At 37.4% G+C, this 14,423-nt stretch overlaps 1 protein-coding gene across 1 annotated transcript in view; it reads left to right on the top strand.

Moving 5' to 3' along the window:
- The window catches only part of ABCA12 (ATP binding cassette subfamily A member 12), a 176,659-nt gene that overhangs the window by 41,520 nt on the left and 120,716 nt on the right, over positions 1–14,423 (top strand). Inside the window, exon 3 of the mRNA XM_008053854.1 lies at positions 10,935–11,088. Coding sequence (XP_008052045.1) covers positions 10,935–11,088 — 154 coding nt within the window. The remainder of the gene's footprint in view (positions 1–10,934; positions 11,089–14,423) is intronic.

Below are 14,423 nucleotides of genomic sequence, written 5' to 3'. Positions count from 1 at the left end.
AAAAGTCCAATCCCAGAAGAGTTCCAAAAACCAGCTGAGATAGGCAACTATAGAAAATGAGAGCATGGCATTTATTTTGCACGGCGAGTTGACTTTTAGGAAGCAAGAGACAATTTTAAAGCATATTTATTAATAATTCAGAAGTCATACAGATAAATGGCACATATTTGCCAACAACAAGAAGTTTGGAGGATTATGAGAAACTCTTGAAGGACTTAATTAGGCTCGGTAATGGAGTAAACACAATAGCAGATGATGCTCAATGGAGAGAAGATGGAAGTAATATATAACGACACTGTTTGGAGTCATGCATTTAATGAGCTCTGAATTAGCCGTACCTCTCAGGAAGAGAGATCCTGGCTAGTATCATAATAAACAGGGCAAGGAGGACAGTGGGTAAAAACAGAACAACAAACCTAGGTCAATAAGTTATCCACAAAATTTGCAACAACAAAAGACTGGAATTTATCAACTGAGAGAGAACTGTAATAAAGCTATTCTTGAACTGGCTTGTAGGTAAGATTACATTATAAGGAGTTTTCTTTGTTATTTCTGTAACTAAAACATTCTAGTTCTCTTCTATTGCAATTCCAAAACATCGTTATTAAGAAAAGTGAGAAATATTTCAAACATGTTGGCAAACATAAAAATAACACAGACATTCACAGACCCTCTACCCAACTTTGTCAGACCTAAACATTACTATAACTTATTTGCTTCAGCGTTTATTTTTTGTTATTGTTCAAAAGAAATCAAACATTAAAACTCCCAGTGAAACCCTCGTGCAAACTTAGCAATACAATTTCTCCCTCTCTTCCTGTCTCCCTTCTGTTCCTGAAGGAAACCATCGTTGTTAACTCAGTGTGTAGCATGCCCGTGTTTGTTTATATTTCTTACGCTACATGTATATATCTGGCTATATTACATAGTATTATTTTGCAGGCTTCTAAACTTTATATAAATGGTGTCCCACAGTGGCATCCTTTTGGGTTGTGTTTTTTGGGTTTTTAGCTCAGCATTGTATTGTGTAGATTTAGCTCCATTGATTTATGCAGCTTGAGTTGACTCATTTTGACCCATGCATAGCGTGCATAAATATATATATCGCAGTCTATGCATCTATAGTCTTTTGATGAACATTTAGATTGTTTTCAATTTTATTCCCAATAACATTGCGATGAATATTCTCTTCTATATCCCTTTATGCACAGGTGTATGTTTCTCTAGGATATATACCAAACCTAGATTTAGGCACATTTTAAATTTCGTCACATGTGGCCAAATGCTTCCCACAGTAGTGTTAGCAATTTCCTTTTCCCCACTGGAGGATAAGAGTTCCCATTGCTCCATACCCTCTCAACACTTGGTACTGTCAGATTTTTTTCAAAAAACTTTTGCAATCTGATAGATTGCAATGGAATTTCTTGGTTTTAATTTCTATTTTTTTGAAGTGTTTTCAGAAAAAAAGAACTTTTTCTTCCCAAAATAAAAATACTAATCATGTTAAATATTTTTGGAAAAAAATTGATACATTTTGACAGTACAACTTAGAAAAATACCACCGGGGATTTTTCCTCCCTTAATGAGACAGTGGCTTTGATGAAAAGTGGTTCTGTAAAGAGGGAGGGAAAAGGCCAGTAATATGTTGTGGGTTACCAAACAAGCCAGGGGTCATATAAGCTGTCTCCCTGCAATTGGCAGAGGGCTTGGTAAGGGAATCTTGAGTTTAGGAGAAAAGTCAGGTCTGACAAGAAGATGAGGTTGCTACCTGTCAGCTGTGCTGCTGGAAAGAAGAGGTTGTGACACACATTTTCCACTGGCGGCTTGTCACAAGTATCATTTGTAAATAGACAGAATATGAATACCAAAGACCTTCATATTACACAGGCAGTTGAGGAATGCTGGGATCTGGAACTAGACCCTGAACTTCCAAGTGAATAGACCATCTGTTCAGTAGAGAAGTGACGAAGCTCCTGCTTTGATGGGGTCTTTTTTTTTATACAAAGATCCCAGCAACACATTTCACGGGTTTTATTTTTATATCATAGCACACAAATTTCTCTGTGATAACTGAGTCAGATTTCTGAATGAAAAGGTAGTTGTTAGTAACATGTCTCTATTGAAGTAATTGCTAAAATTATTTTCTCCGTATCATTACTTCTAATGGGTTATGGAAATCGCATTTTAATTTCCAAACATCATTTTTATCTGAAGTGCTTAATGCTTCCACTTGCTAATCTCCTTTTGTAGGCGATTCCTCTACTTGTTGTGATGGATGGGTGGTCCAGATTTTTTTTTTCCTGCATAAATGAGGAAATTGACTTAAGGCAGAGGGTCATGGTTGCATAATAAATCATTCTCAAAGATAGGATTAAGATGGGCTTTTTAACTCTTCCTCCTGTTTGGTACTTCTCTCACTAGAGTAATTCCTGAAACCTTGCCAAGATGTAGCTCCTGGCAATAATTCATAACTTAGCTCAGCTTACCAGAAAGGCAAAGATTTGAGGGAGAAATTGAAGAGGACGTTTTCTCCGACTAACCCCTAACAACCTTACGCTATTTTCGCTGCCGTTCTTGGTGTTTTGCACACCAGCACCAGGATGATGGTGCTCCAAATTGGCAACAACCCCTTTATAAGAGGTAAACGAAGAACAGGGTCTCCTTTTCTTCTCGTCTTTGAGTGCTAGTGGCAGACACCTTCATTCTCCCACCCTAGGGATCAGTCACTGGAACAGTGAATCATTTTCACCGGTGCTCCCATGCTGGGTGGGGACAAAAGCACTGGGATGCTCTCAAACAATGCTCTTGGTGCCAGACGGGTGGGATTTCTCTCGCATGGTAAAAACTGTATCTTTCCCAATCCATTTATTTTTATTTTATTTCCATGCACATGGTGAACTGGGTAAATGATCACATTTATTGGGTTGCTTGGGACATCCAGATCCAAATTTGTGGCCAACCTCTTACAACACACAGCCCTTTGGCACACATGATTGCATCGCCTTTATTTTTCCCTACCCTTGCCTGCTCTCATTTTGATTGCCCCATTCTTTTATTATAGAGTGTGTGCTTTAATAAACCTTCTCAAATCCTTCTAGAATGAAATTCTCTTCTCTAGGCAGTATCTTAGGCAGGTTTTGCTGAGCGAACAGTAATGCACACACACTAAGGTGCTTGTGGAATTACCATATTTTAGCCATGTTAGTAAGATGACTGTTTACAAGTAAGTTTTAGTACATCAGGACTTAAAACCAGGATATTTTGGGGAGAAAACCAATAACTTCCCAGTTCCAGGTGGCTTTTCAGCTGGGAATATGTGTGAGATCATGGGTTAAGACACTGCTTTCCAAAGTGTGCCCCATGGAATATTTGTTCCTGGGATATTAGATATTATCCAGTGCTACCTGAAAGGCAAAAAAACAAACAAACACAAAAAAACCAGGAAAAAATATTGTGATCACATTGCAGAAATGTGGAATTAAGCAAAGCTATTCACATTTTTTTTACTGAAAAACTTCTCAGAGTCGGTCTTTAATATGCAAATATATTCTGGCTTTCCCAGAAGGGGAGATGGAGTTTAGCTTCCTAAACTCATTTGGCCCCAGAGTCTGGTTTAGGGAAATCTCTGATGTTCTCCCACTCTCCACTCTCCCAAACCCCAACAACACATCGGAGATCATCATAATAGGAGAGGAATAAAATCTTCAACTCGTTCTCTCGGTGCAGGCTTCGTGGGTTAACGACCCAGATACCTGGGTGATCTGCAGCACACTTAGCTCTCAGGACAGCACTGCTCTCCCAAATCAGAACAGATGCAGTGGTGCTGGAGAAAGTACTACTCTCCAGGGTACCCTTCCCCTGCTGGATGCTAACAGGTGTTGGACCCCTGGAAGAGGACAGTGTCTCAGGAGAGGGACTGTCACCAATGGGGTTCCACATTGCTGCTCTCAACCCAGCAGTATCAGGTCTCTGATATGACCAATCACAGTCATATCCAGCTTAATTCCACCCTGCCCAGGATTTTTCTGGTTAGCCACATCTAAGGAGAATTAGGACACACTAAGTTTTACAATTAGAATGTTCTACAACAAAATGAGGATCTATAGTTTATTTTTCTTCTAACTTTAATTTAGATTTAGAAGGGCAAAAATAGTTGCCAGGATTCTGTTTGAAAATGGCCGTAGCTGGAAGATTTGTAAAAATGCGATTGTCAATCTTTGTTACTAAAAGACAAGTTTCAAAAAAGCAAAATGTTGGGTTACTGGAAGGTTCACCAAATAAGATGAATAGGCCCCACTCATCCAAGGTAAGCTACAGAACTCAACATTCCTTGTTGAATAAGGATATTTTGAATAGTACGATGAGATTCTTATTGCTAAACTTCCCTAGATTCAGTCCATGAAGGAGTTTATTATCTGCCATGTGTATATTACTGTTCTGCCCCCGACTCTTGAATTGAAACGTGTAAAATTTAGGTAGATCAGGCCATGGCCTTTGGAACCCATCACACAGCAGGGTCTCCTGAACATTCAGAAAGGAGGAAGGAACGTTCTGATCTGGACACGCAGTAAGGTGGGGTCATGGAGCCCTCAGGGCTAACCACCAATTCAAGTGGACACTTAGCGGTCAAAGAGATAACATTCAAAGAGATAGCATGGTCCTGAAACCAAACAGCTTTCTAAAAAAGCCACTTCTCTTAAAAAAAAATCAAATTAAAAACCAAGAGTAATAAATAATGAAAAATAATAATAGCAGTTGTAAACAACAAATAATACAAAGGAACCAATTTCTCTTGCCAATAGTTTCATAGTCAGAGTTCCACAATTATCTCCACAGGGACGCTTTTTGCACCTTTCAAAATCTGTCTGGCTATGGTACTTGGTAGCAACTGTGAGGGATATAGGAGATGCAGGAAGGATTCCAGTGTTAAAGGACACTGTCCCAAGCAACCCAAGGACGTTCTTGTTCTCTGTGGCTATAGCCAATGAACACATACTGATACCAATATTTTGAGTACAAGACCTCCTTACTCACTGCTTTCAGGGTTAGGCATCTTAGCCCTCACTGCCAGGTATAGTCTACCTTTTCCCAATGAATTTGAACTTGGAAAAAACCTGTACTATGCGGCAAGACTTGCCTGGGGAGAATTAGGAAGAATGTGTCATGGCACCACACCCACCGGGCACACAATAATTTCAGCACTACGCCAGTTGATACAGGTACATATTATGAATTACTGGGGAGAGAAACACATCATGCAACATGCCAAACCATTCATTAGCTCAAGGCATGAGATGGAAGACTGGGTAGAGCAGAGAAGCCTCAGCCAGTGAGTGGAAAATGAGACAAATGATGCAACAGGAGTCTGATGAGTAATAGGAACTCATGGTTCTATGAGTCTTCAGTGCTCCTAGTACTTACACAAGCTTTATCTAATTAATCTTCCCTGTGCCCTGAGAGGTGGCAAGGCCCATTATCTTCAATTTGGTAAATGTGGAAATAGAGACCAACATTAATTTACCCCCGGTGATTCAGTGATTCAACAGCAAACCCAGAAGTATACTTGCTTTCTTTTTTTTTAATTTCAATTTTAAAGATGTTGGGTACTCTTCAAAATTAGGTATACAAATGGTCATTGCACAGGTAATGTTTGGGCGTCACTTTGGTCCCCACTTCACCTGGTTTGAGATCAATTATCCTTATTGATGAAGTGAGCTTTCCTGCTCCCCTGGCAGTATCTCTCTACTACCAATCCCTTTCTTGTAGTATTATGATAATTGTTCCGGGTCCGAGAACATGCAGTATTCAGTTCCTTGTTTCTGTGACAGATCACTGAGTATTACAGACTCTAACTCCATCTAAGTTGCTGTGAATTTCATAATTTTGCTTTCAAATTCTCAGTCCCTTTCCTCCTCCAAGATACTGGAGCTTAGTTGAGCAAAATGTTGTTTTCATTATGGTCATCTATCATGCAGTTTCAGATCCATCACTGGCATTTTGTTGTTCATGTGACTTTGACCAAATTGCTTGATCTTTCTGAGATTATCTGCAAAATGGTTATAAATACTTGCCTTGTCTATCCTACAGGATTGTCATGGGCTCATATGAAATGTTTGTTAAATTCCTTCAAAACCATGAAGGCTTATTTTTAACCAACATTGTACAATTTGTTTTCAAATATACATTTTTTTATCTATAATATTTCTGGCAGTTCAGGAAAATAAATTACTTCTATATGCATTTTACTTTATAAAAGGGTGATTAGCTTTAAAGCCAGATTTACACTCTCCCCCCACCAATAACTTAGAATAATATCTTTTAAATGTTAAGATGAAAAATGTCTTTTTAAAATAGAATGAACATTACATAACACCTTACTCAGTGCCAAATACCTAATACCTGCTCAGTAAGTATTTATTGAATAGTTGATAAATGGATTCACTTTGTGGATAATAAATCCAGTGGTTGATAATATGGATGTCAATATTCGTTGAATTTTCAGAAAAACCAAGACCTACAGAATTTATAACAATATTATTGGTTTTATGAATCAATCGAGTCAATTTTTAAGGCACATGAATGTAATGCAATATTATCCATTGGACTTACTATAACACTGGGATTAAATTTAAAATTTCGTCCAACAAATAATAAAAATAAAGATGTATATTACATCAAATTCTAAATCATGCAGTTTTATCATGACTCCCAAGGGTTCATACATATATACATTCATTTATTCATTGATTCATATGTTTAATAATTGTCTACAATGTGGCAAGCATTGTATTAGAAACTATGTAAGAATTTTTCTTCCTTTCAAATAGTTTATTTTTTATCCAATCTCTCAAAAAGCAGCAATTTTTGCTAACATAGTGTCTTCATTTGAAGGTCATATTGGTTTTTAACTCTAGGCTAAGGTCATTCTAGGCCACTTAAGTGTAGAAGCATCATTCTAAGAGACTAGAATTAAGAAGAACGAGCGTATTTGATTTTACCTAGTGCTGGGTGATAGAACAGAACACTTCCCTTAATAAATGGACTGATCTTCCACATGAAGGATGCATATGTAGGAGAAGAGAGACAGTCCTATGGGTCCTTGATATAATATTATGAAATACTTTGAAGGGCCAAGTTTATATCATTTGCAATTTTAATTTTGTCTTTAAAAACATAATTGAGAACAAAATGTACTTGAAAACTATAAGAACAGTAAAAAGAACTTACTTTATTATCATAAATATGCTTCTGAGATTCATTTCCTTTCCCATATTTTTAAATTCATATTGAGATATTTGATTATTTGCAGGTGATGTTTTGGATATGCCAGTCTCATTTTGGATTCCTGTCATGGTACTAAATTCTTGTCGTGGTGTTTAGCAAGGAGACCTTATTTGCATGATCACAAGGCCTGATGCTTATCCTGCCAATGTGACCCTGTATCCAAAAATTTAGGAAAAATACAATGTCCCCAAATGAGTAACTCCATATAAAATTTTCTTTCCAAAATTTATCATTCCACTCTTCACTAGGCTAAAGACTAAATTCCTTTCAGCTGGAAACACAAAACTACCACCTAGGTTGGGTTCTGACCTATTTTGAGAAAAACACAGAGAAACAGTGGAAATTCTCCAATTCTACCCTTACTGTAATATATACAAATGCCACCAAGGCAGCCCACAGAATACTTCCTGAGCCTAATGATGTTGTTTCATTCCTGAAAAGACTATGGCGTTACTTTCTTAAATAAAATGCATAGAAAATAACACTTGTCTAGACAGTGCTCATAAGCAATGTGCTCCTCTATATATTATAGAAGCAGGTAGAAATCCTTCTGTGGTGGCAAAAAAGATAAAGTCATAAGGGCAGATGTTGGGAGACAATGGCATTCTTGGCATTGAGTAAAGATACAGAGGGGAAGGAGGAGGAAGAGGAGTGGAAGGGGAAAAAGGGAAAAGAATCAGAAGTTGAGTAAAAAGAAGAGATGGTGAGTGGAAAAGAAAGAAGAAAAGATTGAGAAATAGAGAAAAAGAGATATTCAGTAGGTGAGGTGCAACGAGGGAAGAGGAAAAGGATTGATAGGAAAGTGAAAACAGGAAATGAATACGGCAGAAGGAGGAAGATGAGCATAAGAAAGGTTGTCCTTCCAGAGGTCAGCAAACTACAGCTTGTGGGACATATCCAGCCTACTGCCTGTTTTTGTGAAGGAAGTTTTATTCGGACACAACCAGGCCCACTGATGCACACATGCTCTATGGCTGCTTTCACACAACTGCAGTATTGAGTAACTGACGGAGACAATATGGCCTATGTGCTTAAAATATTTACTATATGACTCCTATGAAAAGGTCTGCAGTCTGTTCCAGTGGTTCTCAAACTTTAGTGTGCATCCAAATTACCTAGAGGGCTTGTTAAAACACAGATTCCTGAACTCCATTTCCAGAGTTTCTGATTAAGGGGACTTGGGGTGGGATCTAAAATTTTCTTTTCTATGTCCCCAGGTGATCCTGATACTGTAGGTCTGCAGATCACACTTTGAGAACTATTGCTCTTACCTTTACATTATGTCACACTAGCATTGTTCTGAATAGGGACTTCTATGAGGTGAGGGGAAGGAGTGTCAAACGTAACCCCCTTTTAGGTAAACATAGGCTTATCAATTGATATCACAATTATTTACAAAGTACACATTTAAAAGATTTTTATAACAACATTGTTATGATCCTGGTTTCATTCTTACAGCAATGAAAAATGAACTTTATTTAGCTCAAAGTTTAGTTAATTGGTAGTTTGTTACTAAAATTGTTTTACTGTTTGGTTTGATTCAACTCCCTGGAATACACTGGACATTGTCAATATTATGATTGGACTGTGTCAATAATGTGGACTGTGTCTATTTAATGAGAATGACCTCTTTCCACCCACAGTGGCTCTCACTGCCTCTGCCTGGAGCCACTGAGAAACTAACCCATAAATAGTTTAGGATTTTGCTAACCACCCACCTTGGCCCACTCCTAGATTACGCTAGAGTCTTCTGAATTTGACCCCCATGAAATCGGCAGGTTCTTCAACAGCTTTTCTCCTGGAAATGGACATGAATGTTGTTCTTCTATGAGATTTTTGGAAATCAGTGGTGCCAAGGACTTTATCCTGCTTAACCAGCCCATCTCAACACCCTGAGTCCTGTGGTGGTTTTGCTTGTTTGCTCCATTGGTTTATTATCATTATAATTTTAATTATTATTACCTGCAAATGGTGCCATGGTTTTGTAGTCATGGTCTTCCTCTACTTGTGTCCTTAAATCTGTGCTCTGGCTGGGAACATGGGCACTCAATTATTAGCCATAAAGTTACATTTTCTATGCTTGGCACATGGGAGTTTTGTGAAAGATAAACATTCCTCTTTTTTCTTTTTTTTCTCAAACTTATTTTACAGTTCTGGAGGTCAGAAATTCATAATTTAGTCTTAGCGAGCTAGAAATCAAGGTGTCAGCAGGGCTGCATTCTTTCTGGATGCTCTAGGGGTGAATCTGTTTTCTTGCCTTTTCTAGCTTCTAGAAGCTGCCCACATTCCTTGGTTTTTGGCTCCTTCCTCTGTCTTCCAGTTCAACAGTATAGCATTTTCCAATCTCTTTATCTCTCTTTCCCTCTTTGCTTTTCTTCTGGCCAATCTTTCTATTGTCCCTTCCTTTCCCCCTACTCCCAGTTCTCCTTCTTTAGGCAGATCTGTATTTAAGTTATTTGAATGAATTTTTTCTTTATCTATTTATTATCTGTTAGTATATTAATGCATAGTCATGTTGTTCTTACCATATTCGTTCTCTCTTTTTTTTGACCTTTCTTCTTTCTCTTTAAAATGAAGATAGACCTGAACTGACATTCTTTTTAACTCATTCATGAGGAAATTAAGGTTTTGCTTTCTAGCCTTCAGCCTAGAATTTTCCTCATTGCTCCCAAATTTGCCTTTTTTGAAAGTTCATTGCCTGCATATTCTCCCAAAGGGAGGAGCCTAATATATTAATATCAAATCTAATTGTTAAAAGATTTGTATTTCACAGCATGCCTGTTTCTTGACTCATGTGTTTGCCATAACATTTTATAAAGCAAATTTTAAAGTTTACAAAAACACTTTACTATGACTGACAGTTCTTGTTTTCTGTGATTTTAATTTTGGAGAAAGCTTGCATATTCATCCACATCACTTACTCTTGGTTTTTAAATAGGAAAAAAGTTGTTTACATAATTAAAAGGTAAATTTTGAGGAGAGCAAAAATATTTCCTGATTTTTGGAAGACTGGCTGCATTTACACCAACTTTGGTTACAAACAAAGACATGTACATTGTGAAAAAAAATGCAGTTAATATGCAGTCAAAAGAAAGTAAATGAAATACACTGCCCAGGGGAAAAAAAACTCAATCACATTTTGGTGCTATAATCATTCAGATTTCTTTGTGTACATACATATATTTATATATATTTTAAAAGATTAGGACTCTTCTGTTCATGTTATTTTCCAATATATACTTTTAAATTAGCAGTATATTATAGACATTTTCCATATTAATTGATAAAATGTGATACCAATTGACTGCATTGTGTTTTATCATATGAATATCCTGTGATTTATTTTTAAAACACTCTAGCAAACATTCCTGCAACTGTCTGAATTTCTTTCCAGTAAATTCCTAAAAGAGAAACTCATGAAGTAAGAGGCACTTTTTAGTCTTTTGATACATATTAGCAAATCCAGAAAAATTAATTTACATAATACACCCTCCAAGCCTACCTCTACTTTGTGCCGAATGCTGGTTGTGGAATTGGGGCTAGTTTGGGGAGCTGTAATCCAGAAGGTAATTTTGCAAAGCAGAGTTACAGCACTTCTTTTCCTTTCCAGGCAAACATGTCATAGTGATGTATACATTTTTAAATTTCAGGTTACCTTGCACCTCGAAACCTTCCTAGTACCGGATTCTTCCCGTTCCTGCAAACTCTACTCTGTGACACAGACTCTAAATGCAAAGACACACCCTACGGCCCCCAGGATCTGCTTCGTAGGAAGGGAATCGATGATGCACTGTTTAAAGACAGGTGAGGACACTTCTCATGTGTGTTCCATTGTTTTGAGACATCAACTTTTGTTTCCTTATGAGATAACCAGGAAACTGTCCCAGCTTAGATATATAATGTTGTTTTCTGTGTGTACAAAAGTGATGATCTAAATATGAATGAATAAGGTGAGTACAAGCTGGCATCGCCACGTTTATGTGAGATTGAACACAGTCTACCTTGGGTGAATTTCTCAAATTTTGCTTTGTTAGATGAGTGGTTAAGACCGTCCTTCTTCACTTCTCTCAAAGTTTCTCTATTACATCTCAAGTTGTCAGTGACACATTGTCCTAAAATTCGTCACAGGCATAAGATGTCACAAGCACAAGTGTCAGGGGTACAATCTTATGGAAGGATGACACACTTATATCACTCTATGTGGTATTTCCAGATAAAATAAAAACCAGGATGTACAAGTTAAAAAATCAAGAATCTTGAAATTCCAAGTAATAAAGCTGAAAGTACACATAATTGAGCAGCAGCCTTTAAATGAGGTTAATGTGTGCTCTATTTCATGGTATAAGAAGCAGCTAAAGAATGAATAGAGAATCTAGATCATTTATAACCTGACAATTTACAACCTCAGCTTTCCTTCCTGGGATTAGAAACCCCAAAAGACTTCCAGGAGCCTACCTGTCTATAGAATTGAAAACAATATTGTAATCTTGAATTAACCCTGTGATCATTCTATTAGAAAAATTTTAAAAATTTCTCTCAAGAGATTATAAGATTTATCTGTAGTCTGAGATATTTTGTCCCCAAACTTTCATGTTGAATTCCTTGGCATGTAGCACAATTTCTCGACATCATCAGCATTGTGATTTTTGGTCCTCAAATAATACAGGTGATCCTTTAAGAGGGAGCATTACCAAACTCTGTAGCAAAAAACATAAGCATGTCAAAACTGTCATGGGAGACAACCTGGGACACATAATTGTTGGGTTGCTGATTCTCACTGGCTTTGTTATTTCCATAAGTTAATTAGGTTTCATGCCTAAAAACTGGCTGATGTGCATTTACTCATGTATTAATTTATTTAAGAAATAAGAACTGAGAAATGTGTATATGCCAGACACCATTCCAGGCACTGGGATACAGAGATAAATAGCACAAATTCTCGACCCTTTTGTTACTTACATTCTAATGTAAGCAGAAGTAATAAAATGTACAAATAAATAAATAGCATAATTACATAATAAGTGTGCTAGTGAGAAAATAAAGCAGATTCAGAGGTGGATGTTGAAAGGTAGGGATTGAATAGAGTGTCAAGAGGCGGCCTCTGCTAGCAGTGACATTTGGGCCTTGACCAACAAGAACAAGGCAAAACCAGCAACAGCATGTGAACTGTTGGAAGAACCCAACCATTTAGAGGAGCAGACAGTCAACTATTATGTCTGGAACACAGGGATGAGGAAGTGGTTGGGAGATATTGGCAAGAAACACAGGAGACAGAGCATGCAGAATTGATCATGAAGAAAAATGTTAAGGGAATTTGCATTTTATTTTTAGTATAGTGAGAAGCCATTGGAAAATCTTAAGCCGGGAAATGACATGACATATTATCTACGAGAATATAGGTCATAAGTATGATCTCTACAAGCACTAGTATATACTTCTGCAAGGAGAAGACCAAAGCCAGCTAGAGCCTATGCCCTAGCTGAGCATATGGGTAATTAGTGCAAAGGTGAGATGCAAGAAAGAATGGCGTTCCCTGTTGTTTAAGTGTTGATGTTGTATGTGTCCAACATGACGTGAGTGATGAATTAGGAATGACTTATGTTGATGTTCTAGCAGGGGAGGGAAGTTATTAGATCAGTAACAATAATAGGAGATAGATAGTAAAATGAAGAATGCCAGATACATACTGAAGCGAGACCCCTCTGCTTACTCAAAGTAGAAAGAAGCCTTTCAGTTGGGGTAGTCAGCTAAATCTTCATAAAGAGGTGGAGATTTTGTGAGCCAAATGTTAGAGGAGATATGGGAAAAATGAGTATCAGTTATTAAGAAAGTATAGTTTCACCTGGGAATCTCTCTCGTACACATTTTCCCCCCATGAAGAACTAACTATAATTAACAACATCTAATAAGTACATAAATATACCTTCCCTCAAAGAAGTATTTTACTATGTAATATTACAGAGAACCAAATTTATGGAGTTGTGTGAGTTGAAACACTGTATTGGTTTTGGAGACAGATAAAAGCCCAGGTTTATTTTATTATTTGTTGATTATTCTTGAGATCGTGGATCATGTCGGCTTTACTTAGTTTTATTCTAACCTTCATGTAGTTTGTCCAACTCAAGTTGTATATTGCTGTATACTCAGTATTTTATATAAACTACCAAGTAATTGGAGCTTAATTTAGAAAATTATGTACAATAATAAAATTGCATTAATGATATTTCCCACCATGCTATTAACTTTTATGCTTTATATAGTCGTGCAATGAAACTGGCGCCTGGCTTACCCGGTAAACCATTCCACTAAATTGCTTCCCTTTGGTGAAGGAAGATTCACCAGCAAAGCCTCATTAAGAAACAAAGTCTTCCTTTTCTGTTCTGTAAGTGAGGAAAGAAATGCCACCTTTGGTCTCATCAAAAGAAGCCTGCCATGTTTCTTTTAATAGAATGCTCTTCTGAAAGACACGATCACATTGCAGTCACTACTTGCTGGCCAGTTGCCAAATGTTTTGATGTGATTTAGCATTTGGCACCAGCCTTCTGTTATTAAATTCATACTTCTCTAGGCATTAGCTTCAGGATGAGATTTTTTAAAAAAATCCAACACTGTACTCAGCATCCTCTAACTAGCTGTCTGGAGAAAGAAACAATTACATGTACGGCTTTCTTGCTCATTTGCACAACAGATGATCTGATATCACAGATCTTATCCTTTTCTTTCCTCCCTGCACTGACTTTAAGAATACATCAGCACAGTGGGAACCCCTGGCTACGTGCCATCGCTCTCTCAGTTGGCCAGTGGTGAAGATCATCCCCTGGGAGCGCACAGGGTCATTATTTGGAGAGGTGATTCAGCATTCTTGCAGATCCTGTGGGGAATTATCTCTATGGATTTGCTCCCAATTTCTGTTGACACTCAACCATGACCCCTGGCTCTAAATTCATACCTCTGCTCCTATTGCATGGCTTCTACTGAACGGGAAAAAGAGTTCATCAGATTTTACTCAGGCATAATTTTAAAAAACACCAAGGCTTTTGTTTAGTACTGAAACACATGAAATAGCTTAGAAACTGACCTAAAGATATTACTGGGAATGTGAGACAAGTAGAAGTAGAACAGGTGTTTGTCCTCGTTTG

Source organism: Carlito syrichta, unplaced genomic scaffold (assembly GCF_000164805.1).
Source record: "Carlito syrichta isolate Samal-C Ts95f unplaced genomic scaffold, Tarsius_syrichta-2.0.1 Scaffold10796, whole genome shotgun sequence".
Classification (NCBI taxonomy): Eukaryota; Metazoa; Chordata; class Mammalia; order Primates; family Tarsiidae; genus Carlito; species Carlito syrichta.
The sequence above is the reverse complement of the archived record's forward strand: the minus strand, read 5'-3'. Positions and strand labels throughout refer to the sequence as shown.